At 49.2% G+C, this 26,470-nt stretch overlaps 1 protein-coding gene across 1 annotated transcript; it reads left to right on the top strand.

Moving 5' to 3' along the window:
- Positions 1 to 26,444, top strand: LOC148091931 (uncharacterized). Its single transcript, XM_087822147.1, has 31 exons — positions 1 to 196; positions 416 to 633; positions 1,280 to 1,441; positions 1,597 to 1,779; positions 2,243 to 2,348; positions 2,645 to 2,740; positions 2,856 to 3,027; positions 3,131 to 3,293; positions 3,947 to 4,126; positions 4,937 to 5,111; positions 5,562 to 5,683; positions 6,213 to 6,338; positions 6,634 to 6,869; positions 7,027 to 7,148; positions 7,786 to 8,013; positions 8,366 to 8,701; positions 9,154 to 9,534; positions 10,605 to 10,775; positions 11,222 to 11,379; positions 12,742 to 12,882; positions 13,156 to 13,273; positions 13,520 to 13,692; positions 13,884 to 14,009; positions 14,141 to 14,336; positions 15,051 to 15,170; positions 17,109 to 17,260; positions 17,959 to 18,045; positions 19,591 to 19,737; positions 20,172 to 20,369; positions 23,141 to 23,263; positions 26,439 to 26,444. The coding sequence occupies exons 1-31, from the start codon at positions 1 to 3 to the stop codon at positions 26,442 to 26,444; spliced, it is 5,118 nt and encodes a 1,705-aa protein (XP_087678273.1).
- Positions 26,445 to 26,470: the final 26 nt, after the last annotated feature.

The following is a 26,470-nucleotide window of genomic DNA, read 5'->3' as shown; positions in this document are numbered from 1 at the left end:
ATGTCTGCCTCTCTCCCTTCCACTGTCGCCTCTGCCCAGAAGGTGAGGATTTTCCCCTTTGGGACATGGGCCTGTGTAGCTATCTTCTGCTTTGCCCTCCAGAGCTCCACGTGCCTGAACAGGGGGAATCCTCGGGTCTGTGGGGATGAGATGCCCTGTGCAGAAGAAGAGTTGGACCAGCAGGGGTGTCCAGAGGGTAAGGGCTAGGCTGAATAAGCCCTAAAGGAGTTGGGGGTAAAGTTGAGTGGGGAGAGAAAAACAGCTTTGAGGGGAGATGCTGAGGAGACAGCCGGGCTGTCAGAAGGCTCTAGTGGGGGAAGAGAGCAGGCAGGGATCCACTTAGGAATGACCTGGGGACCCACAGCTCCCGGGAGCTTAGCGTTAGACCTAATTACTCTGCACTGTCACTCCACAGGTAGGCTCTGTCCTGGTCCACCACCTGTTCCCTGTCCCCCTGGAACTTTCCTCTCCAGAGTGAGTCCCCACAACACCTCCTTCTGCCACCTCTGCCCCCGGGGATTCTTCAACCCCTGGCCTGGCCAGGATGCCTGTTTTCCCTGTGGCTCCGAAGCCACCCAGCCAGAAGAGGGCAAGGACACGTGCATCTGCTCAGGGCCTGGCCGAGTGTTCCAGGTATGTCCTCTGGCAGTGGGACCCAAGGACAGGCTGCATTTCCAAGACTGTTTTGGTCTCTAGTCATGTTCAGCTCAGGTTGAACTTGACCAGGACTGGCTCAGGTTTCCAAGTGATTTGGGGGTAGGGTTGCCATATAAAAGAGTGTACCCAGCTAAACGTGAACTTCAGATAAATTATGGATAAGTTGTTAGTATAAGTATGTCTCAAATATTGAATGGGATATACTTATACTAAGAAATTATTCATTACTTATCTGAAATTCAATTTAACTGTATTTTTACTTGCTAAATCTGGCAACCTTGCTCGGAGGAAAGGGCAGAATTTCCTTGTTCTCTTCTGTGACCACTCCCAAAACACACACTGGCCCAATGCCTTCCAACTAACTTTTCCTATAAGCCAACATAGACGCCTGTGAATCCCTCTTTTCCTGTAATCCCCAAGGCTTTTCTGATTGAAATGGACCTTAACCAGCATGTGCCAGGAACCCTCCCCTCTGGTTTGACTCTTGTCCAGCTCTGTGGATCTCTCACTTCCCTTCCCCTGCCCTATCTTCTGTCCCATCTTAGGCAGGGTCACAGCCAAGGGATTGTGTGTGGTTCACTGCAACCATCCGAATCTGTATTTCCTTCCTCCCCAACCCTAGCCCAGTGATGGGCAATGCCCCTGTCTCCCGGGCTACCATGATGCTGGAGGGCCAAGGGGCTGTGTCCAGCGGGAACACAAGAACTGCAAGGCTGGAGCCACCTGGAACCAGGAGGGGCTATGTTTGACCAAGGATCAATGGAATGACCACTGCACCCACGAGGTAGGAGGCAGCTGGTATATTGCACCCCTTGTGGAGAGAGCCCACTAACCCTCTCTGGAAATGCAGAGACCTGCTCTCTACACTCTGAAGCTGGGGAGAACTGGGGGGAACCTCTTCAAGGGAACTGTACGCAAGAAGCCAGAGTCTTTGTGCAGGTATGTGTTACCCCAGGAGATGCCCGTGGCTATGACCCAAGCTTGGGGCTCTGTTTGTGTTGGGGACAACACTCAAGTGCGATGTGTGGCCCCCTGTGCCCAGAGGAACAGAGACATGTCCTACAGCTCAGCTGCTCTGAGGGTGTTCCACAGATTTCCACTCTTGAAGACGCCGAGAGCCAGGTACAGTGTGCCCTGAGGTCCAGCCCCTGCTGAGCTGGGCCATTGCTGACAGCGCAGACCCAGCACCTTCTGCCTCTGCCTCCTAAGGGGAGCGTGTGGGAAGCTCATGAGCAATGGGCCCAGGTCCTGCTCACTGACCCACATCATTGGCACAATCTCTGGTACCAGAGAAGCAGCCCCATTGTCAGTTTAATTCCATCCTATAGAACTCCCTAAAGAGGTAATTGTGATCATTAGAGGAGGGAACTGTCATGGAAACCTTCCCACATGAGCAAAAGACATACCCAGAGTCGTGACTGCAGATTGCCCTGCGCCATGGAGCTCTCAGACCTATTCCCCAGCACCTCCCTCCAACAGGACACTCAGGGCTGGAGGAAGCCCTGTGCTCTCCTCACTCCCTGCTGGCCAGTGTGTTCCTCAAAGTGTCCTAAGGGAAGGGCTGACGCTGGACTCCTGTTTCCAGGAATTTTACCTTCTGGACAAGCCTTCCTCACCACGTGCGGTGGGCCATCCCTGCAACTTGGACCAAAGGCAGAAGCCTGTCCCTCTGTATGTGGTCAAGATGGATGGTGAGAGAGCTGGACAAAGGGAAGCCCCAGGGAGGCCCATGGCTCAGGCCCAGTGTGGGCAAGCCTAGTCAATGCCTGGTGTAAGCGTTGTCCCTCCAAGCAGATGCTGGGGTGATGGGTGACACCTCCCCCAAGAGAGGTCCAGGAAGTCCATGTGGATTCTCACCCCTCAGTGCTTTAGAAAGTTGAATCCTTCCATGTGCGGATCAGGGATGGACAGTGTCAGTTGTATCCAGGCAACAGGAAAACTCTCTGCTAGGGCCTTGCAGGTTCAGAAGAGCCCTGTCTTGTTCTAGGGACTGGTTTTCTGGGCCTGACCAGAGCAGGTCGTAAACTGCTGCTCGCCCTCGGCCTGCCCCTCGGGGAGCCCAGGCCCCCAGGCCAGGATGCAGGTGAGCATCCCCCAAGACACCTGCTGCCTCTCCTCTCCCTCTCCACCCCTCCCAGGTCCCGCATGAACCCATCTGAAGAGCGGCTGCTCTTCCTCATGTTCTGAATCTTGCCCAGGAAAGTCAGGGGAAGGACACCTGAGCCCTCCTTCGTCCCTGAGCCTCAACTCCACACGCCTTGATGATCTGTCGCCCCCAGAGTCGGGCATCCAAAACCCCACAGTCTGCCTCAAAATCAATGATACGCTGGCCTTCCTGGTGACCCGTGAGCATTACCCCGAGTATGACCTGTGAGTGTCCAGAGGAACTGCCGAGCCACCATCGAGGCCTTGGAGGGAAGTGTTCTCCCAGCCACCTCCAGGAGACAACACAGTCTCCTCTCTCCGTCCCCAGGGGCCACTTCTATAACACTGTGGGGGAGTTTGACTGGGGGCGCTTCCGGGCCCTGGCGGAGGGGGCCCGGCTCCGTGATCGAGGCCCCTTCCTCTTCCTTCAGCAGTTCCTGCAGCCCGGAGTCTATGTCTTTCGTCTGAGCAGCAACTGGCACCGCAAGATGGTCTGTCTATGGTGGTTTGCTTCATTTAAGACATTATCCCACCATCTCTTCTCTCTTTAAAAAATACTGCCTCGTAACCATCCCAGACAGATCTCCAGAGAAGGAGATGCCCCCCAAGTTTCAGCCCTAACAGATAATTCTGGGGATGCCAAGGGGTGGAGCCACAGCAGCCCAACCTGTGATGCATGAGGGGGCGAGTGTGAGGCTAAAAATACACTGCACACCTGCGCAGATCAGAAAGCCTGTCCCTCTCTCGCAGCCCTCCGCCTCATTTCCTGTCCCCACCCTCTTTCATCCTGAAGGCGTAAACCCCAGGCCCATCTGCACAGGCTTTCACCGAGTGACCTGCTCACAATGCCACCACAGATCCAGGTGCTCTGTCCTGGTCACACACAAGATTTAGTATCTCAACCTGTCAACACAACTTCCAGAGGTTGTGCTGACCAGCCTGGGGCCATGCAGACAGCTCTCCAGACAGACAGTTATCTGACATGAATTCGTTTCCCAGGGAAAATACAGCTCCTGCTTCCCCCAGGTTTGCACAAGGATCTGGACCATTCAGCTAGTGTTGACAGGCCAGGGCGCCCACTTTGTCCCCTGGCCAGTCTCTGGCAGACATGGGACAAAGGCTGAACAGACCTCTTTCCACACAGTACCTCCGTACCCTCCCACCAGGGGGCCAGTGCTTTGGGGAAGGGCCCTTTGCCTCCACGACCCCCAGTTATCTCTCCCAAACCGGCATCGCCAGGATCCCTGGGCCCCTGAAGAGGTCTGACTGGCCAGGAGTCCTGGGAGAGATTGCCCTGCTCTTGGGGCTCTGCCTGCTCCTGTTGGTGAGTAGATCTGGACACGTGCCCCTCCCATCCCGTGTGAATGGCTCTTCTGGTGCCCTTTTGCAGTAAGCACTGTAATAGTTGCTAAAATGCCAAAGTTAGGAAGGTATAGCCTCCAAGGGCAAAGTTTAGTAGTGAGCATTAGACAAGAAAACAAACAGGTGAGCAAGTGTCACGGAGCGATGGTGACAGTGTGTCCAGAGCAACCCGGCTGCACAAAGGAGGGAGTTGACTGTTCTCCCTAGGGGGTCAGGACAGACTTTTCCAAAGAGGTGATCCCTGAAGGAGGCTTGAAATACGAGACTGTAAGAATGCAGTCCCTGCACTAACAGGCGCTGGTGAGTGGGAGGTGGGGGGTAGTGCACTTGGGAGCCAGAAGCGTGACTCAGCAGTCACCTGCTCCGGGAACCAAACGGGGTCCCCAGACTGCAGCTTAGGGTGCTAGGACTGGCATGGGGTTGGAACTGGGAGAGAGACCCAGTTGTGGATGGTCTCGTGGGCAAGGCTAAGAAGTTTGGACTTTGGCCTCTAGGCTAGGGTCTAGGCACTGAGCATCCATTAAGAATTTTGAGCAATGAAAAAACCCTGGTAAGACTTTTATTTTTACACTAGCAATAAAATGACTCAGATAAATTAGAGAGGAGAAAGCCACAAGGAGATGTATTGGTTGTTAGAATGGTCCAAACAAGAGAAGGTGAGGCGCTCCCTAACAGCAGCTGAGCGGGGATCTTCCTCTTCTCAGAGTCTTCAAAAGGATGTTTCTCTCTCACTCCCCATTCCCTTCACGTTGCCCCATTATATGCCCTGTAGATTCAGTGTCACAGCCTGAGCTGGGCCCGAAAGGCCGCTCCCCACCCCACCTTCAGGATGCATCAGCAAGGCTACAACCTGGATGCCTACGCTTCTCCAAGAACTGGGGTGGTATCAGTGAGGAGAGGCCAACCACACCGAGACGCTGATACCCCCAGGGTTGAGAGAGGTCACGGTGAGTGAGAAACCTGGGCTAGAGTGTCAGAGGGACCTCCAAATCCAAAGCCAGCTCCTGCTTCCTTTGTTCACCCTCCTAGATTACTTACTGCTCCATTCCTCTCGGGAAAGGACCTGTGCTAAAGGAGCGAATTGCGGAAAGCATTATGTGCTGAGGTGTTTCACCCGTTACCCTTGCTGCTCAAAGGACGGTCCTTAGACAGCAGCCCTGAAATTCATTTGTTTGTCTCAAACTTCAGAGCGATTACGAATTCCCGGGGGATCTTCTGCTGCAATAGGTCTGGATGGGGCCTGGAATTCTGCATTCTAAGGAGTTCCACAGCAAAGTCAAAGCTGCTCATCCAAGGACCGCTTTTAGTAGCAAGACTCTGTCTAGACCACTGAGGACCTGTAGGGAAGTTCATATTTGCCTTTCAGGAGGATAACCCTGCTTCCCATCCCTGCATAGGTGGGAGCTGGGAGGCCGAGGAGCAGGTGGACCTGGAGTGGTTTGACACAGAAACCTTTTTTGGGATCCTGCTCAGGCAGTCGCTGTCAGTGACAACCAAACTCAGCCAGACCAAGGAAGAGGTAAGTGCAGAAGCTCGACAAGCAGGTGCCACTGGAAACAGATTCACCTCTGGGAATCTGGGACACAGAACCTAAAGAAATCCTCTATCAACAAGGAATCAGAAAAAAAGGAGAATATATGAGAAGGGAGATAGAAGACTTCAGGTTAAATTTAAGATGAAGCTTATGAGACTTAGGGCCTCAGATCAATCCTGCTTCTGGAGTCTCTTTTAGATGCCCATTCCTGGTCCTCAGTAGCCCATCTGGGTGAACAAATTCAGGCAGTAGGTGACAGACGTTGGGAACAAAAAGAACACACTGGAAGTTCAAGTATGGAAATTGGGCCAGGGGTTCCCCAGGCAGAATGTGCAAGCTGGAACTTGCGGGGACCTGCCTCAGCTAGCTGTTCTCCAGCCAGGCCTTCCAAGTGCCTTATGCATTCTGTCCTCTGGAGTCCCTCCACGGACTGCCAGCAGGGGGCGGTGCAACCACAGCAGCGAACGTGGCTGGGTGGCTGCAGGAGTTCACAGGATACTCCACCCTCTCACAGCTCAAACTCCTCTGCCTCAGACTTGTGAGTGAAGCCCGTTCCCTCCAGCAGCTGTGGGGTGCTGAGCGCAGCATCCCAGTCTCCACTGACCAGCTTCTGGGGAGTCCCGAGAGAAAACATCAACAGGTTGGGCTGTGTTCACGCCTTCCCAACTGGTCCCTGCGCCCAAACGTGACTCTCCCCTTTCACTGAGGCCCAGGCTTTCCCCTGAGCACCTCTCCTACCAGTTTCAGTTCCCAGGCCCCAGGGTTTTTAGCTCCATGCCCAGCCCTGGGGATTTCTCTCCCCCTTTCCATTGCTGCCATGCCTACTCAGAATGCTCTGGAATTCCCAGGAGAAGCTGGGTGTCCAGTCCCCATGGCTGCTGTCTCTGGCAGCTGTAGCCCCTACAGATAAGCCTATTGGTTGTCCCTGACCCCAGGCTGCTGAAGCAGCTGCCAGGGCTGCAGAGGAGGAGGCCAGGCGAAGGAGGCACCTGGCAGGAGAGTATGCAGCAAGCCTTAGTCACCAACTGAAGCTCCTGCGCCAAGACCTCCGTGCCAGGCAGGAGCAGTGGGCTTCTTTCTGCTCAGCGCTGCTGGCGGCTCAGCGGCTGCTGAAGGCACAGACAGACTCTTGGCCCGAGAGGTCCTCCCGTGCTGGGCAGAACCCAGAAGGGTGTGTACCTGGTGAATGTGAGTCAGACTTTGTGAGACTTGCACCAGGGGAGGAAAGAGTGTGGTTTTACAGGGTCCTGGAACTGACCACACCAGAGTGTCCTTACGCATGAGGAATTGCCCCTCCCCCTGATCAGCCCTTCCCCATTTCACTGCAGGGAAATCCCCCAGTTGGACGCTGTGCTGGGCCACTTGTCCTGGGCCCTGCTGCAAGAGGGCCACCGCCTGAAGGCCTGGGGTGTCCTGGGCACAGGCACAGGGGCCGAGCTGCTGCGGCCAGGTGAGCCTGCTCAGCCTCAGCCAAGGCCCCCAGGAAACCTGGCCCTGCCTTCAGGGTGACAAGCCCTGCAAAACTCCAGTCCCACACCCGGCGCACTGCAGGGGAGGAAGGGAGGAGGAAACCCCCAGTGTCGGGAGGGGCTTCCTGAGCAGCCCTGGGGCCAGTGTCTGTGCTGCAGAGGAGGGAGCCTCAGAAATGGGAGGAACGTAGAAGGAAACAAACAAAACCACCATGAAGCATAGCTTTGCATATAAGGTAACACTTCCAGAGAGCAAAAGCCTGAAGGATGAGTGTAAAGGGCCACATCTGGAAAATGCTGGACGTGCCTGGAAAGGAAAAGAGGGAGAAGGACCCCTTTGGGAGCCTATGGGCATGTGAGTTCAGGCAGTCCTCCAATCCTGTCTGTCACCACCATCTTCCAGGGCTTTTCCGGCTACTGCCAGCCTACAGTATGATGTCACAGGGTCATGTTTTGAATGTGGAGTCCCTAAGACGAGGTCTCCTGCCCTCAGGGAGCACCTGCTGTGGGGGTCGTGGTGGGCTTCCTGCCAGCTCCTCCCAGTCGCCAGCCACGGGAGCCTCTGGCCTGCTTCGCTGGCCTCAGGCTGAGGCTGAGCAGGCCTTTGCTTTCCTGCAGCTTCAGCAGGCCCTGAACAGGGCGCTGATGACATCAGTGTGAATCCCATCACCAACCTGATGGTCCCTGGCCCCAGCTGCGCAATGCTTCCAGCCAGTGGCCACGCAGGGCCCATACCCCATGACTACTTCATCCACCCTGGCACGGGGCGGGTACTGCCCCAGGCTGGAAATCTGGGATACGATCTGCAGGCAGCCACGCTGGTGCCCACCACTGACTTCAGTTCTGGTGAGCCCCTGACCGTTAAGTAGCCCTAGCGCAGCAGCCCTGGGCTCCCTGGGACCCTCCGGAATGAATCCCTAGGCGCCCAGCACAGGAAGCGGGGCTCTCCTTGCACAGTGGGACGCGGTGACCAACAGAGCAGCAAACGCCTTCTCCCCTTCTTTACTTTAACGTCCTTCCTGCAGAGGGCTCCATGTTAGGGGAGCTGCTAGATGACAGAACGCGGGTGCCTAAGGCCACTCTCTGCCCCTACTCTGCAGGGCAAGGGAGGAAGGCTGGCATGGGAAGGGTATCAAGCCTCCCTGTCTCCCTGTCTCCCTGTCTCCCTGTCTCCCTGTCTCCCTGTCTCCCTGTCCAGGTGGCGTCCGAAGGTCAGAAGCTCCCGTCCTCCCCTATGTGCCCTATCCAACTTGTCCAGCCACAGGCTCCCCTCCAGCCACCCGCCTGCCTGTCCTGCAGCCCAGAAGGACCTCACAGCTGGGTGCCCTCATGACAGACCCCATTACTGGCATCGAGGTGCCCGTGCTGGCTGTGACTCTGCACCCCCAAACAAGGCAGTGGCTCACTCTTGGGGGGACATACTGCAACCCCCTCACCAAGACCTTGGCCCCTCTAGAGTTGGGGGGCCCCATGGAGGACCCAGTCACAGGAGGCATCTCACCAATCCTAGGAGTCGGGCTGGATGAAAACACAGGTCTCCCGGCAGCCTTCGGTGCTGCCCTCCCACCTCTCCTCCCTGCCTGGCCTCGCTTCCCAGGCCTCTCCTCTCAGCCTCCTCGACCAGGGCTGCAGGCTCCATCCCTGGCCCCAACTTTCCACCCGCCATGCGCTCTCTGCCTCTTACCGCCACCTTCTCCCTCTCTCCCGGCTCTACTCACCCCTTCCCCATCTCAGGCACAGTGCCCGAGGGAAGAAAAAGAGAACTGAGCTGGTTCTGCAATAAAAGTAAATGGATGCTTTTAACCAAGGAGGGGCATCATCCCTCCTCCTGCCACCACCCTGCACTCTCTCTGCTCTCTCTCCCCGCCTTACTCTCCCCATCTCTGTTGCTCACTCTGCCCTCGGCCCTGGTCCTCCTTCATGCCTCATTTGCCTGCATCTGTTGCACCCCCTTCCCACCTCAACTTCCTGGGTTCCCACTTTCAGGTCAGGTGCTGGCACTGGGAGGGCTGCGAGATGCCTCGGGGAACCTCATGATGCCTGGTGACAGCTTTGTGGAGCCACTAAGCAAGAAGACAGTCCGGCTCCAGGGGGCTTCCCGACAAGAAGGCTTGACACTGCCCCACGTGGGAGGGTCACAGGCCCTGCTGGACGCCAATGTGCTGGTGGCCCAGAAGCTAGTGATTGCAGTGCTCCGGCAGTGCCAACAGAGGCCAGTATCGAGGGGACAGGGGCTTCTGGAGGCTGCCATCAAGGACATGAGACGGGCACTGGCCTTGAGTCTGCATCACATCCTGCAGCAGGCTCGGAGGCTGGAGAGACAGCTGGAGGCAGCACATGGCATCGAGGCCAGTGGTGGCAAAATAGGTACAGGTTGACCTTGGCCAAACGCTCTAGGGCCCTGAAACCCCAGGCCCAGAATTACCTGGTGATTCCATGACCCTCAGCCTGTAAGCTCAGGGACAGGACTGCAGCCCTGCACACCCCGGCCCACACGAGGGAAGAGAGAGGAATTCAATGACTTCATGCCCTGACCCCATGATTGCTTGTCTATGTCCCTGTCATTTAATCTCTTGCCAGTCCCACTGGGTCTTGCACTTTATGTTTGTAAAGTATATACATTCTCTTTTTCATAGGCTCCCCAAACACCATAATAGGTGCTATGTTACTCATTTTACACTGAGGAATCTGAACTTCAAGGAGTTCGTGAGAGTTGCCCAATCATGGTCTCATATTTAGTTGGCAGCAGAGCCAGGCCTGAATCCTGAGTCTCCTAAGTCCTCAACTCTCTCCTCACTTTTATTCCTGCAACAGCCTTCAACTTCCCATCAACAAACTCAGGAAAGGAGCCCACCCAGCTCCTCCAGCTCTGACACAGCACTAATGCAAGGAAGGCTAGAGAGTGAAAGTAGAAGCAGCATCTTCCCAGAGCTTATTTCGCTCACTCTTTCTCGAAGCTCCCTTTTGCCCAGCGTGTGTCAGAAGTAACTTGAGTTTGAAGACCTGCCCCACTATCTATTAACTCTGACCTTGGGCACGTTACTAAACCTCATTCTGCCTCTAGTCTACCATCTTTAAAATGAGGATTAAAATAGTACATACTCCAGACATTTAGTTGTGGGACCAAAGAAAATATAATTTATAAGGAGTTCTTGGCTGAGGTGCTGGCAGAGGGTAGGTACTCATGAATGTTTGCCCTCTTCTCTTCCACCTTTTCAGTGTGGCCTAGAAATTGTTCTCAGCTTCCCCAAAATCCTGATGCCACTCAGTTCTTCCCTTCTGCATTTAAATTGCTAAGCTGAGCCCCCAAAGAAACAACTGCCATCTTTCCAGGAAGCCTTTCTGGTCAAGGATGTGGCTCTTTGAGCATGGACAGACCCTCCATGTGGCACTTAACCCTCAACTTCTCCTCCCCGTGTCCCTGCCTCCTGTGTTAGGAATGATGTGCTATCCCGGGACAGAGCTGTGGGTCCCAGTCCTGTATGGGATGGAGATTCCAGATCCTGAGGGCTCAGGGCTCATGGTTCCTGTCCTGGGCATGGAACGTGATGGAAATACTACTGATGCCACACCCCTGGCAGGTTCGATGGAAGATGTCAACGGCAAAGGTAGGAGGAAACTTGAGGCCTCTGAAAGCCCTAGGAATATGACTTAGCCCTGGGAGAGAAAGCCCAGTAAACCTCGGGAGGGGTACATACAGTCTATTCTCTCATGAGCCAGGGAATGGGGTCATTCTGATGCTTCTGCTGGGGCTGCTAAAACCCTAAATAAAGGTGCTCAGAAATTCCAGAACCCCAGAACCCCAGAACCCCAGGTCATTAATCCCCCACTGAGAAAATTGGTCCTTTTAAAGGCTTCAGAAACTTACCACCCACCCCCACCCTCAGGGTCTGTGACCACCAGGAAACCCTCCCACCCAGCCCCTCAAAGGGTAGGGGGTTCTAAGGGCTTCTCGAACTCCCTTCCAGCCATGTTTCTTTCTTCCCATGACTGCCCCTTCCTTCTTTGCCCATCACTGGTTACTGAAACCAGTGGTGGGCTTGGCATCCCACAGGTCTTGTCCCAATCTCGATTGGGGCCCAAGCCATAGACCCCTTGACTGGGGAACTTGGTCCTGTCATTGGTGCTCGAACGGACCCCTCTGCCAGAGTGGTGGTGCCAATTGTCCAGGTGCTGGAAGCCCTGCCCCGGGGAGCGAGAGACCCTGGATTGGTACGTAAGAGGAGTTTGTTCTAGTCACTTAGCAGCTACATACGGAGAACCTTCTATTTTCTGGCACTGTGTTAGGTGCTGAGATGTAAAGACAGCTAGACAGGGTTCAGACTGGCCGTTGGTTCCAGTCAGTGTGATTGCGGCTTCCAGCAGTGTTAAGGTAGCACAGATGAGGGCTATTTAGATCACGTGGAGGGGCATTCAAGGAAGGTGCCCTAAGGAGGCCACACCTGGGCTGACACCTGAAGAAGGCATCAGAGAAAGGCCTCAGGGGCCAGCAAGTGCCAAGGTCCAGGTGTGAGACCACAGGTGTTCCGGGAGAATGAGGAAGGTACGGGGCAAAGGCAACCGGTGGGCCGGTGAGGAGGCAGGAAGCAAATCAGAAACAGCCTCGTGGCCTTGCCTGAGGCCAAGAGATAGGACTTTTATCGTGAAAGCCATGGGGAGCTATTGAAGGATTCTAAGTAGACATGGGATACGATCAGATAGGAATATTTCTAAGGCCTTTAAATTCAGAAAATATGAACAACACATAAAGAAAATAAATTACTCATAACCCTGCTACATTTTTTAAGTATGTAAATGGAGAAGCAAAAGCCCCCTCCTTGCCATTGCACACTCCCTCTGCCATCAGCTCCCCACATAGTGCTCCTGTCAGAACACTGCTCACCTCTCCTCATCTCTCCCACCAAACGCAGCCTCTATTAACAGGCTGGCACACCTCCTCTCAGACTGACAGGTTCATGCTTATGCATGTGCATAAATAATAAACATTCTGGAAAGTTCCCTCTGGCAGCAGTGCAGAGGAGGGTGGGAGCAGGGCCAGACTGGAGCAGGAAGCCCCGTCAGGAGGTTACTGCAGTAATTCGGCCCTTGGCAGATCTCCAGGAAATGAAATGGTTTAGGGTCCTCCCAGACACTCTCAGTCTGGTTGCAGCTTCAGAAGCAAAGATGAATATGTTGTAAAAGGCCTCATTAGAAGCCAAGAAATTCCAATTCTAGCCCCCACTCAGTCTCGCAGATGAATATGAAGGGGTCATGTGAGGAGGCGAGAATAATTTCCCAGGCCCACGTGCTCATCTCCCCTGGGCTCCCAAGAAGAAGGTGGGAAGAGGGCAAGGGGACAGGGGACTCTGCAGAGTCCAGGTGTTAGAATGAAGGAGGAGGGGGGATTAGGAGCTTGAAGAAGGAGCATGGTTATTATTTTCCTATTTACAAACAAGTCCACTGCCTCACTAAGCTTAGTCATGGAGCCCAGGGGTTGGGGAGGCCCACGTCTTGAGCAGCTTTGGGCGTCTTCAGCCAGACCACATGGGGCTGTGAGAAGGGGCTTACAGGCACTAAACAAGCTGCATGTGCTAGCTGGACACCCTGGAGAGGGAGCTGAGAGCCCGGGAGCAGTACTGGTGCCACCAGGAACACGAAGAGCTACAGCTAGCGGAACACCTGGGGGACCTGAGCCAGGAGCTTCTCTCTGCTCCAGGCAAAGATGCCCAGCAGCAGGTGAGGCCCAGAAGCACCACCTCAGGGTCCCCACCCACCTGTCAGCCCAGACTGCCCACGTTTCCCTTGGAGGAGTCCTGACCACAGGAATGGAACCCATCTCAGGACAGACAAGGCCCAAGGTTCCCCAGCTCCAGGTCTTAGATTTCAGTCACCTAAGTCTCTCAGCAGGATGGAGGAGCGGGGAGGGGCCAACCTGAGATGACCCAGCCAACCCAGGGTTCCTGCTTTCCCTCCCATGGCCCCTTCCTTTGCGCTTCCTGTCCTGGGCAGCTGAGGGCTGTCGAGAACGCCTGCGTAGCCCTGGAGTCCCACTGCCTGCAGGAGACCGAGAGGAGAGCCAGAGCCCTGAGCACGCAGAACAGCCCAGAGCGGGGCCTCCTCTCCCAAGGTGCCAACGCCTCCCCTGAGCCCAGATCCCCAAAGCAGAAAGCTTCTGGGAGGGGTGCTGGCATCCACAGCTGCCCAGTGAGGAGTCCTTCCTACCCTCCGAGTGTGCGCATCTCCCCGGCTCCCAGCCAGGCCCTGGCCCTGACCTGGCAGGTTCCCCCGGCTCCAATAAACTACTTTCTTCTCTTCTCCTCCCTACCCCCCAAGGTGGCTGCTACCATGCAGCCCTTTTTTCTGTCCCTTGCAGCAGACAGAGAGGAGTGGGAACAAGAGGCACAGGTGGCTCTGGGCCTGCAGAAAGTCCTTCAGAGTTTAGGACAGGCAGCGGAAAAGCTCAGACAAGCCGCTGGCCGGCTGCAGGGCCAGGAGAAGGAAATGTGGCTACAGCAGAGCCCACAGATCTGGAACCGTCCCAGGAAGGTGCGCTCAGAGGCTAACAAGAGCACCCATGTGGGAAGAGCACATCCTCCCGCGTCATCGGAGGCGGCTCTCAGGGGCAACGTAATACTCAGGGATAGGTGGGCCCAAGGAGCGGTGGGTGGGCTGGGAGGGGAACAGGAGGGAAGAGAAAGAGGCTCCACTGTCATTTGGGCATGTTTCCTGAGTCCTAGGTGGTTCAGCGGCTCTCTGATGAGTTTCAGGCGGCGCTGAGGGAGAGGCAGAGCTTCCTGGACAGGGCTCTCGGTCAGCTGCAGTACCAGCGGGAGCTGGGCCGCCTCCAGCTCTTGCACACCCAGGTACTGACCTCTGGACACGGCTAAGGAGATCCGTGCATTCCTCTCTCACGGGGGCATCAGAGAGACGTGCCTAAAGAAGCCACTTGGGACAGGTCAAACCCAGCACAGAACTAGATCCTATTTCATCCTAGATTGTGGCCTCAGGAGCCCCTGTGTGTTTGGAGAATTACCCTGGAAACAGATTTTATGGAACAGTCACCACCACTTCTCTCAGGGACCAGGCTGCTGCCTGCCCGCTGTTGATCCCGTTCCTGAAGAGCCTCACTGCAGCACTAGCGGGAGCTCAAGGCCCAGGGCTAGGACTGGAGGATCGGGGGCCAGGGCCAGGTAAGGCTGCTCACTAGTCCCTCGTTCCCTTCTGCTGCCAATCTTGGTCATGTTTTGATAAGTTCTAATACTACAGTTAGGGCTTCAGGCGCTGTAGGAGTGTGGCCAAGGTAGGTTCTCTAGGAGGAACAGAGAGAAACCCAATGTATTAGTTACACATTGCTGCATAACAAATTAATCCAAAATTCTGTGGCTTAAAACAGCCAACATTTATTACCTCTCAGTTTCCAAGAATCTGGGTGCAGCTTAGCAGGGACCTCTGGCTCAGGGTCTCACACAGGCTACATCAAGGTGTTGGCCAGGGCTGCAGTCATCTCCAGGTTTAACTGGGGAGTCCAACTTCACTCTTTTGGCTGTTGGCAGGCCTCAAGTCCTCACTGGCTGCTGGCCAGAGACTTCAGTTTCTTGCCATGTGGTCTTCACAGGGCAGCTCCCAACATGGCAGCTGGCTGCTTTCGGAGCAAGTGAGAGAGGGCGAAAGAAAAAAAAACAGAAGCCGCAGTCTTGTTGCATACTGATCTTATCACCTTTACTCTGTTCATTAGAAATGGATCACTAGATCCTACCCACACTCAAGGGGAAGGGATCACACAGGGGCGTGGATGCACATGGGGGCTTCAGGGGCTGTCACACCCGATGCTCCGCTGGCACTTTTTGACTTTGGCCACAGTTCTATGCCCTTACTTCAACAATTACTTCTTCCCCTCTGTTCAGATGCAGATGAAGTTGACATGTGGACCTTACCACTGTTTTCCATCCTGAAGAAACTAGGCATTCAGCCCCAAGCCTACAAGAAGGGAGCTGAACTGCAAGGACAAGCACATCACAAACGGGGTAACCACCTTTCCCTGGTCGCCCCTGTTTGGAGGTATCATGGTGCACTGAAGGTATTCAATGGTGTAGCCCCAGGGACTAGGAATGTCAGAATCCTGCCTTGCCAATAATCCCTTCTCCCCACGCCACCCTCAGCTTCCCAAGGGATTTTCCATATAAAGAATAAAAAATAGGAATCCAAGTCCCATTGTAATAATATCTTGGACAATTCCCCAAGGGAATTCCCAAAGGCCCTTTACAGCCCACTAAACACTGAATCTGAATCTTGGGATTTTATCCTATATGAGCTAGCCACATGTCATAAGGAATTAATGTAAAAAAAATGTGAGACACAGAAAGACAGACAGAGGAGACAAAGAGAGAAGGCCTTGCCTCCCAAAAGGGACCCCAGATCACATTACCAATAGTACTGCTTAGAAGTGAGTCAAAACAGAAGGTGGCTGGCCTGCCCTGAAGAGTGAGGTCTGTTTCAACTTCCCCATCCCCCAAGTGAAAGAGGGGTAATGAAAGTAAGCACAGCTCCGTGGACATCTTTGAACTTGGCCAGTGGTCAGCAAACTGACCCACAGGCCACTTCCAGATTGCTATCTGTTTTTGTATGACCCATAAGCCAAAACTGGTTTTACATTTGTAAATAGTTGCAAAAAGAAACTGTCAGAATAACATCTCTGTGGAGTGCTGTACAGTATGCCATGTGCTAATCTAAATCTTTAGACATGTTAGCACATGTAATCTTTACAACAATCTGGTGAACTAGGTACTATTACCCATTTTATAGATCAGGAAAATGAAGCTTCTGCATAGGTCGAGTAAGTAGTCAAAATTGTATTGCTAATGAGGACTTCAGCTGGAATTCAATCCCCGGGAGTCTTACCCCAGAGCCTGTGCTCCCAGCCTGCTTCCCCATATGAAGAATTATCCAACCCCATAAAGGCAGTGCCAACAGGGAGATGTGGGCACCATATGCTGGTGAGTTCCCAGGAGGGCAGGTCACTGTGTATGAGAAGCAGGGAAAGGCTTTGTAGGGGAATGAGGTCACATGATGACCGGGAGAAATAAAGTTAACCCCTGACTTTGCCTCTTGGCTGGCACAGCCTAATATATTTACTCTCTGGCCCATTACAGGAAAAGTTTGCTGACCTCAAAACTTGACCAGTCTAATAGTATTAATTCTGCCTACCTTTAGGGGAAAACTAAGCAGAGGATGGGCAGAGAGGTAGACCCTCCTTTGAGAGCTCCCACCACTACTTCAACCTTCTTTGTCTTACAATGACATTGACTTTATAATGTTGAAAACAATTTTAAATGCACTGTCTTGTTTACACTCTGAAGCCTTGTAAGACAGTGGAAGAATATTAACATATTTTTATATAGATGAGAGAGCTGATGCTCAAAGAAGTTAAGTGGCTTTCCTGGGGTCTTACAGAACCTGGACCAAAACTCAAGCCTTCTGACTGTTCATCATTCTTTCCTACACCATGCTAACCAAGCCTTTTGTCATTGCCCTCTCAAGAACAAAACGACATTAGAAAATGTTTAAAGAGTCAAGGCCCATTAGTGACAATTTTGTGGGGCAGACTGCCAATACAGCTGACATTTACTGAGTGCTTACTGTGCACCAAACACTGTTCGGAACACAATAGATGTAATGCCCCAAACCGCCCAATGAAATAGAAGAAAACTTGTTGCCATTTTTTTGGGACCCTCCTTCTATTGTTCTGGCTCCTCTTTTCCTGTTGACTGGGACTCAACCCTTTTCCATGAAGATGGGCAGGCGAGCCTGGGGCACAGTGCATATATAGCACAGGGTGATGGATGGGTGGGTAGATGGATGGATGGATATACACTTTTTCCAAGCTGAATTGTGTTGTTTTTAATATGTGATTACTGCATAAAAAAGTCAGTGAAATCTTTACTGGTTTCTCTTCATCTCTGTAGCCCCAAAAAGCCCTTCTCAGGATCTCCCCAAACCTCAGATAATGCAGAAGGAAGAGCTAATAACTGTGCAACCCACAGAGCTTTCTGCCAGGGAGTTTGTGGTTTACCAGTATGGCCTCTCCATCTTGCACCTCCTCACCCCCCAGCTTCAAGTAAGTGTGCTTTCTGGCTTCTCTGTGGAGCAGTCATCCTGGAAGTCAACAAGGTCAGGTGATCAGGAAGGAGGCTTTGAGGTGGTGGCTCTTCCTTAGGTTTATGCCCGGAGAGTGGGGAACTTTCTATCCCTCCTTTAAGGAGACTGACAGGAATCATCTTACCAATCTTAAGTCTGCTCTCTCAAATGATATTCATAATAGATAGAATGCATTAAGCACTTTGAGCATGCCAGAAAATGCTCTAATGATTTGCATGAATTACCTCTTTTAATCTTCACAACTCCTTTATATAGATACTGTTTGGGGGGGTTTTTTGTTTGTTTTTTTTCATTTTAAAACTGAGGGGGAAAGACACAGAGTGGTTGAGTAAACTTCCCCAAGATCACACAACCAAAAGGTTAGAGCCAGATTGGAATCCAAGGCATCCTTGTTTGGGAGCCCTGGTGCTGCTCCAACCCCCCTCTATTTAGAAAAGTAGTGAATTAATTCTCGTAGTTAGCATAAATGTCAACATAGCTAAATATTCTTCCCACTTCCCTATAGAGTGTACTGAATCTCCACCCTGTTACAATTTAAATTGACGTTCCAGTGCATTTACATCCCACTAATTTGTTGGTGTTATATAGTTGGGTGGCAAGAGAAGTTTTTAGCAAAAGGATGGATTTTATTTTTGTTTTGTCTTTTATTCTTTCCAGGCTCCAGCAATCGCCCTGCAGATTGCTTCCTGTCTTCCTGCCATGGAAGCCTCAGGCAATGTCTTCCAAGGTTCCTTCTTCTATCAGGTGCTGCAAATTGAGTCCCAGATGTGGGGTTACAGAATCCTAGGGTATAGCAAAGATCAAAGCAAAAAACAAAACATTTTCCCCTCTCAAGTCCTGACATATTGCATTCCCCCTTAGTCATTTGGCTGAGGCATAATAAATGTCGCCATGTAAGAGCTTTCTCTAATCAGGGAAATGAATATGTCCTGGCGTATGCCCAGTGAATCCTAATGGCTTCGTGCCTAATAATCAATCTCTGTCATTGTCAAAGCTGGTGGTTCCAGACTCGTGTTTCTCCTAAGAGTCATGGTTCCAGCTTCAGGAAATCCTATGCAATCAGCATCTTTCTACCGAAAAGGATCTAAGTTGTTCCCATTCTGGTAGATCCTCAAATATGTAGACTGGTGGTACCTTGATGGAAACTCTAAGCCAGTGTATATAGACTTTAACACTGATGACAGTACTTTGGTAAACAAGGATTGTGAGAGAGGAACTGCTAATCAATGTTAGAAGACTAGGAAATGATTTATACTTGACTAGTAGGTTGGTAGGAGACTTAGTAAGACCAAAAATTATTCATATATGGTCCTCTCCAGGCACTATTTCACGTGATCCTCAAAGCAATCTATGAAGTGGGCAAGGCTTTAATCCCATTTTACTGATGGGATTCACTGAGTGCCGGGTGCCATGCACTTGGCCATGTGCCTGCATGCATTACCTCATTTACAACTTACAGCAACCCTAAGGGGTGGGTACTCTTGTTATCTACATTTTATGAATTAGGAAACTGAGACCCAGAACTTGTCCAAGATCACAGTGTCAGCAAGAGTTGAAACTTAAGTCCAGGCGTATTTGACCCAAACTCGTTTTTTAACCACTAGCCTGTGCTGCCACCCACAGCTGATTCCAGGGACAGATCTCAGACTGATTCCAAATCACCTAAGGCTTTTCCACGCCAACCCACTGCCTCTTAAGAGAATGAATTATTTCAAATCAATTAGGCAAGACTGGAGATCTGAGGACCTGATGGCGATGGGGGCATGAAAGACAAAGAGAGACTGAGAGCCCTCTAAGACAGTGGTTCTCAAACTCTGGTCCTTGCACCTCCTGCATCAACCACTTGGGGACCTTGGTGAAATGGAAATGCTGAGACCTACCTAGCACAGAACCAGAAATACTGGGATGGGCCCAAGAAATAGATTCCTAGTCACACTGAAGTTTGGGAACCACTGCATAAGGAGACAGTGACTAGAGGACACTGACAAAAGAACAGATACTTGAGTAATTTTGCTCTGAGTTTCCAATAGTTTGTTTTCTGTAAGGTGGGGTTAAGTAGCAGAAAATTGAGGAGACAGTGAAGAAAATGATTCATTCAGAGAGTTGAACTCACAGAATCATTTTCCCTTTGTCTTCTCAATTTTCAATTCAGTAAATTTCCATTAAGCCCAGGGAATCTCTGCCTTTATGATTTCAAAAGTTATTTTAGACTCTATAAAACTAGAAAAAACATCAAGGTAATGGAACTGCTTCCTGAGCTCTCCGTGTCTGGGTATTTTCTCCACTCAGAGTGCTGAAAACACACTGTTTATTGGGAGAGAGTGTTTGGCATCTGTGGGGAGCTTCATTCTGCTGTTGATCCACTGCCTGGCCCACATCACTGCCCAGGACTTCCACCAGGACTCCAGCCCCGCCTTTCTGAGGTCATTTTACAAGGTATTTACAACATGCACAGGGCTGTTTGCTTCTCTCTGTGACTCAGACCCCATTTCCCAGGGTCATAAATGCTATAAGCTTTGCAACATTTCAAGTCAACTGAAGTCCTATTGGTAGCCTTTGGTTCCTACTGCCAGGCCAGAAAGAAGACTGTCCTGATCAAATTTCCTGTGGCAGCGAATGACAAAACGCACGCACCTCTCTGTAAGAATTCTGGAGAGAAGTGGTCTTCCTATGAGAACTGCTTCCCGTGGCCATTTCTTTGTCAACACATAAGCCTCACCATAATTGCAAATGACAGTAGTAACCCATGGTGAGGACAAGTAAAGATGATAAATTGCAAGCCCCATTTTTCTTTCAACTATTATTTTAAAGCTCGAATAGCAATGGCCTAGAAGTGGTACTGAACTGCCCCTCACCATTTCCTTGACCAGGGGTTGGAGGCCTATTTCAGGGAAGCATTCTCTATCACACTACAAATGTCAGCAGCTTCCCAGGGTGGCAAGCTGGACCAAAGCCTAAGTGCTCTCCTGCTGGGAGAGCAGCCCATCTCTGAAAGAGGAAGAGATATTCTCTCTAAACTCATCGAAAGGAAGCTGGAGTCTCACTTGGAGCCAGAGGCATCAGAGGAGGTAACTAACTTTAACTTGTGTAGCACATGGTCTTGATTAAAGTTGACTTCATCACAGAGAAAATGCCTCGGTGCATGACCTTTTCACATATTTCAGGCCTCCCCAGGTGGTACACTGTTTGAAACTCAGCCTGCTTCTCAAACCACAGCTGATAATATTTTTTAAATCCTATATTCTACACAGAAGACTGTGAGTACCTGGCTCTTTGAATCACGTATAGGGATTCATGGCAAATGTGGCTCCAGTTACTTAACTCCATGTCCCACTAACACATTATCAATAAGTAAGCAGAATTCCACCTGTTCAACTCACTGTGACTCAGACTAAATTCAAATGCCCAAGTGTAGCCTTTCACCCAAACCTACAGCGTGCTGTTTCCTCTGCAAGCTAGACAATGGTATTCTTAATACTGCATTATTTAAAGGACTTTCATGACAATATTATCATCTCCCCTCAGCTTTTTAGCTATTAAAAATAAAATATCATAAAATTTAAATCTATGATCTTAAAAAAGGTCATCTTCCATTAAAGGTCAATTCACTCTTGACTTATGAACAAGAGCACATCTTTATTCATTATTTATATAAAACTTTACAAATTTCAAGGCACTTTTACATATATTGTCTCATTTGATCCAACCAGCATTCCCAGAAAATAGGTCACATACTTATTTTTAGTCACATTTTGTGACTAAAGCAGAGAGCAAGCAATTTGCCCCAAATCATGAAGCTGGTAGGTCGAAGACTGAATTCTAGGTTTCCTGACTCCGGAGCAAATGTTCAATATACATTTCTCTGTAGCCAAGTCTCCATTAGTTACTGAGTCAGAGATCTGTTTCGTGGTGGATGATGACGGCGATGTTGATCCGGATCGCAGAATTCTGTTACCCTAACTCCCACAGCCAGAGAGCCGTCTGTCTCTGTCCCCATCTGACAACAGCACTTGGCCCATCTGATCCCTTTCTCCTGCTACAGTTTCCTCACCGGGCGGCCTCTGGTTTCCTCCTACCTCTCTGGCTGTCCCTCCGCCTCTCCTCCCTGACGTCTCAATGTTGAAGGGCCAGGATTAAGCCCCGTCCTCTCCTCTTCTCTGTTTATATTCACTCCTCTTGGGGATCTCATCCAGCCTTCCACTTTAAATCCCATCCATAAGTCAATGACTCTTGAATTTTTATTTCCAGTCCAATCAACTCTCTCACTCCACTCATGTATCCAAATGATTACTAGCCATCTGCACATGGATGGCTATCAATATCTCAAACCCAGCACGCCCCTAATTTATTTCTAAACCTGCTCCACACAAAACCTGCCTCATCTGTTAACAGCAACTCTTTTCTTCTGTTTTTTCAGGCCAAAATCTTCCTTAAAACCTCTCTCTGTGTTACATACACCCCACAACCAATCCATCAGGAGGCCCTGTTGCTCTGCCTTCAGAGTACATCCAGAATCCGACCACTTCTCATCACTTACACTGTTACCAGCCTGGTGCAGGCCACCATCATCTCTTGCCTGGATTACGATAATACTACCTGGTGTCCCTGAGTCCAACTTTGCCTCTTCTGTCTATTCTTAACACAGTAGTCAGAGTTATTCTTTTAAAATGAGAATCAGGCCCTGGCCAGGTAGCTCAGTTGCTTGGAGCATTGTCCTGTACACCAGAAAGGTTGCAGGTCCAATTCCTAGTCAAGGTGCATGCAGGACGGGGGGACAACTGATCAATGTTTCTCTCTCACATCGATGTTTCTCTCTCTCTGCCCCTTCTGTCTCTGTCTCTCTCTTAAAATTTAAAAAACATATCTTTGGGTGAGAATTTAAAAAAAAGAAAATCAGGTTTACTCAAAATCCTGCAGTCGCTCCCCATTTCACTTAAAGCCAACAAAAAGCCCAGTCCCCTTGTCTCCCACCCTCACCTACTGCTCTTCCTTCATTCACTCAACTGCAATCACACTTTCTCCTTGTTGTTCTTCAGACACACCAGGCACGCTCAGTTTCTTCTTAAGGGTTTTCTCTGCCTGCAGCACTCTTTCCTTTCAGGTGGTTGTCCTCAACCAGCAACAATGCTTTCCCCACAGGACATCTGGCAATGTCTGGAGACATCTGGATTGTCCTAACTCAGGAGAAGGAGCTGCTACTGTCAACTAGTGGGTAGAGGTCCTGGAAACTGCTGCAATGCAGGGGATAGCCCCCCCAACAAAAAATCATCCATCGCAAAATGTCAACAGTGTTAAGGTCGAGAAACCCTGGTCTAAGGCATTGAAGCATGCCAGAACCCCTTACCTCCATCACATCTTTGTTCAAGTGTCACCTCCTCCATGAGGCCTGCCTTAATTTGAAACCCTCTTTATCCCTTGTCCACCAGCTCTCCCTTACTCCGCTCTACTTTCCTTTTCTATATCACTTCCTAACATGCTACATAATTTACTTACTTATGCTTGTGGTTTATTACTTTTCTTCCCCTGCTAGAATGTAAGTTCTGTAAGGGCAGAGATGTTTTTGTCTCCTGATACACCCATGTACCAGGCACAGAGTAGGCTTTTTATATTTATGTTAGTGAATAAATAAGTTTATTGGGATCCTGATGCTAAATATTCAGAAATTCCAATCTACCAGAGCTAACTCCAACCAACTGAGCCACCGGCCAGGGCCTTGGTTTATTTTGAAAGCAGAATTACGTATAGTGCTCTGAGGCCCACATTCTGGCTAAGAACACCTAAAAGTACTTAAAAGAAATAGGAGCAAAGGTATCAGCTTTATCCCCCCCACTCTCTACAGTATATTAAGAAAAACCAAGATCTTCTCCTCTTCACCAATATGGAACATTTTCTGAGAAGCATCCTTGCTGCACAGCAACAAACCCCAAGAAAACCAAGAGATCAATTTGGGGGTGAAGATAAGGTAAGGTGCCCTATGATCTATAGTATTAAGAGTGTACTCTGCTACATACATTGAAACTTTTTATTGTGTTTGGGGCCATCTTTATAATTGAACATGTAAGCAGAGCAGAGGATTGGAAATTAATGGTGGCGTGAATAATTTGGATCATCAGCACTCTAGTTAAGAGCTTTCCGAGTACCAACAGATGGTGGATCTTAGATCTAGGAGTTAGAAAGGACCCAAGCAATCACAGAATGTATCCCTCTGCCCTCAGGAAGGTGCGGTATTGATCCCAGAGAACAGAACTGAGACTCACACTTGCCCCAGTTCACCCAGCTGGAAGGGGACAGAAGTAATTAGAACTTGGGCCCACCATCCTGTTCTTCAGGGTTTCTTCTGTTTACCATAATGATGCCTACTGCTGTTTTACAAAAGGTGGTTTGTTTTTAATCAAAAACTTTTAAAATGTAATATCTTTAAAGAACAACAAATATTGGAGACGTTCAACTTTAGCAGATACTACAGATCGGACTTCCAAAGTGATTGCATAAATTTATACTGCCACTAGCAATGGATAAGAGTCCTGGTCATTCTCATCTTTACCAGCACTTAGTATTTTCCATCTTTTTAAATTTTATCCATTCTTCTGGGTATGTGACTTTAATTTGCATTTTCCTGGTGGCCAGTGAAACTGAGCATCTTTCACATGTTTGTACACCATTTAAATATCCTCTCTTGAGAAATGGCTATTTAAGTATTTTGCCCATTTTCCATTGGATCACCTATTTAATGGATTTGTAGGAATTCTTTATTCTGAAACAATATTTCTTCATTCTGTGGATTGATTTTTTTATAAAAATAACTCCATGTTTCTTTTTGTTTTATTTTTTAGGTCTAGAAAGAAAATGGTGATCTCATTTCAGTCTGCATGATTGAAAGTATTAAATATGTCAATACAACATCTGATGAAGCTGATAAAAGAATTGTTTTAAAATATCTATAACATTCATGTATGAATCACATAAATGTATATTATAATCATGGGGATATATAGCATAACCGGGGCTAATATTTGGCACAGAAGATAAAGAACATACTGACACTTTCACTATTACTAAAAGATCATTAGATCACATATCTTATTAAAATATTCATTAATTAAAAATATTGACTGGGCCTGCTGCACATGGCTCAGTGGTGAAGCATCAACCTATGATCCAGAGGCTTGAGGTTCGATTCCCGGTCAGGGCACATGCCCGGGTTGCGGGCTCAATCCCCAGTAGGGGGTGTGCAGGAGGCAGCCGATCAATGACTCTCATCATTGATGTTTCTGTCTCTCTCTGTCCCTCTCCCTTCCTCTCTCTGAAATCAATAAAGATATATTTAAAATATATATATATATATATATTGACTGAACTTCTTTCTGTGTAAAATTTATATATTATCATTTGTCCAAATGACTAACTTATCTAAAATTGTCAGTTACCAAGTCACACAAAGTAGTTAGGTATAGTTGCACAATATTTGGTGATCAGAAATAAGAGTACATAAAATAAAGTCCATGAGGCATACACAAAATTCACTTTGGAGCCCCAGTTGGAACACCTCAAAGAGATGAGCAGTCATTTGCAATTATAGTTTCAGGGTGGATTCGAGTGCTGATCAAGAGACACACAACCATCACATGAAGCAATGGAAGCCAAAAAAGTTTTCAAACACACAGTCCAAATCAGAAGCCTGCTCAAATTACAAATCCAATGCCAGCAATTCAAGCTGCTCCTCACAAGGATAATTTTCTTTATTGTGCTCCAAGATGATTCTCATTCAGGATTTTATATTATTTTAAAAGGATTTTTTTTTTTACTAATATAACAATTGTTGTTGAGTCTCTTGAGCAATGCAAGGAAGACAGGCTAGTAAAGAAACACCCTGTGGGCAGATAATGAATAGTAACTAATTAGTGACTGCTGTATCCAATTCATACCCAACAGTATTCAGCCCTGCAGGTCTTGTCATAATTAAGAAATGTCCACACATGGCTGAAGATTTAACTCTAAATCCAACCAAAATGAGTTAAAATAGAAAACACTATGAGACAACATAACAAGAAGACTTGCAATTAAGTTTATCAAAAAGTTTTACATCAAGCCACAGGAATATCTGCTCAGAATCAACTCACTACATCTAATTCCTCCATTTCTACCATGTTACACTGACCTTCAGCTCTCATTTCTTTGCTATTAGAGGTTGCTCACTAGTCATCTTAAGTAGCCATTCAGGTTAAATTATTAGATTCTCACACAAGCACACCCCTGCAATCAGTGCATAACTTTATAAGATTAAAGACTTCTCCAGCACTTGGAGATGACGTGATAAATATTGCGAGTGTACACTCAAGAACCTTATTGAGCTATTTACATAAATTATTAAATGAATTTCCCAGCGAGTAAAGTGAAGATTAATTATGCCAGACATAAAAGGCTACTTAGGATAGTTAGGCCAAAAGTCCAGGGCCTCTAAGAGAGATGGCAAAGAAGATGCCATGCAGGAATTAAAGATCTTTCTTTTTATTCTTGGCTCGGCAAGGCACCTACCAAAACATGATCCACCTTCCTGGTTTCTTGGGCCCTCTACCAGGTTCCGTTAACACGTTAACAGCTGTAAGCTTTTAATAAGCACGTGCTTTTTAATGGAGATGTCACCGATTACAAGGCAGGGGCCATGTTCTCCTTCCCGTGTATTTATTGCTGAATCAAATCAATAGCAATTTCTTTTTTAAAGTTTTGAGATTCGAGTTCTTTAAGGAATTAGTTTGCATGCACACAAACATTCACACACAATAATAGCCCACTGACGAGAAAAAGGGTAAAAAAACCTTAATAGCTATAGGAGACATATTTCAGCAATTATTAACAAAAAGAATCCTTTCCCAAAAATATGAAACTTAATTGTTCTAAGAAGATTTGGTTTTCAGTTTCAAAAGTGGTAAATAGACTTGTTTCCAGGAAGATGGAATAGGTATGCTTTTCCCTACTCCTCCCACCAAATACAACTAAAATCCCTGGAAATTATGTATAAAAACAAACAAGAAGATTCTGAAAGATAGAGAAAAGAAAACAGAAGAGCCAGGGACGTCAGAATCCAAGGCAGGATATGCTGGTAAACTCTGATTCTCTTTTTCCCTCATGTATTCCAGACTTAGAAACTAAAAAACCCCAGCAACCCATA

Source organism: Miniopterus natalensis, chromosome 11 (assembly GCF_054644295.1).
Source record: "Miniopterus natalensis isolate mMinNat1 chromosome 11, mMinNat1.hap1, whole genome shotgun sequence".
Taxonomy (NCBI): Eukaryota; Metazoa; Chordata; class Mammalia; order Chiroptera; family Miniopteridae; genus Miniopterus; species Miniopterus natalensis.
This window is presented reverse-complemented; position numbering and strand designations above follow the sequence as displayed.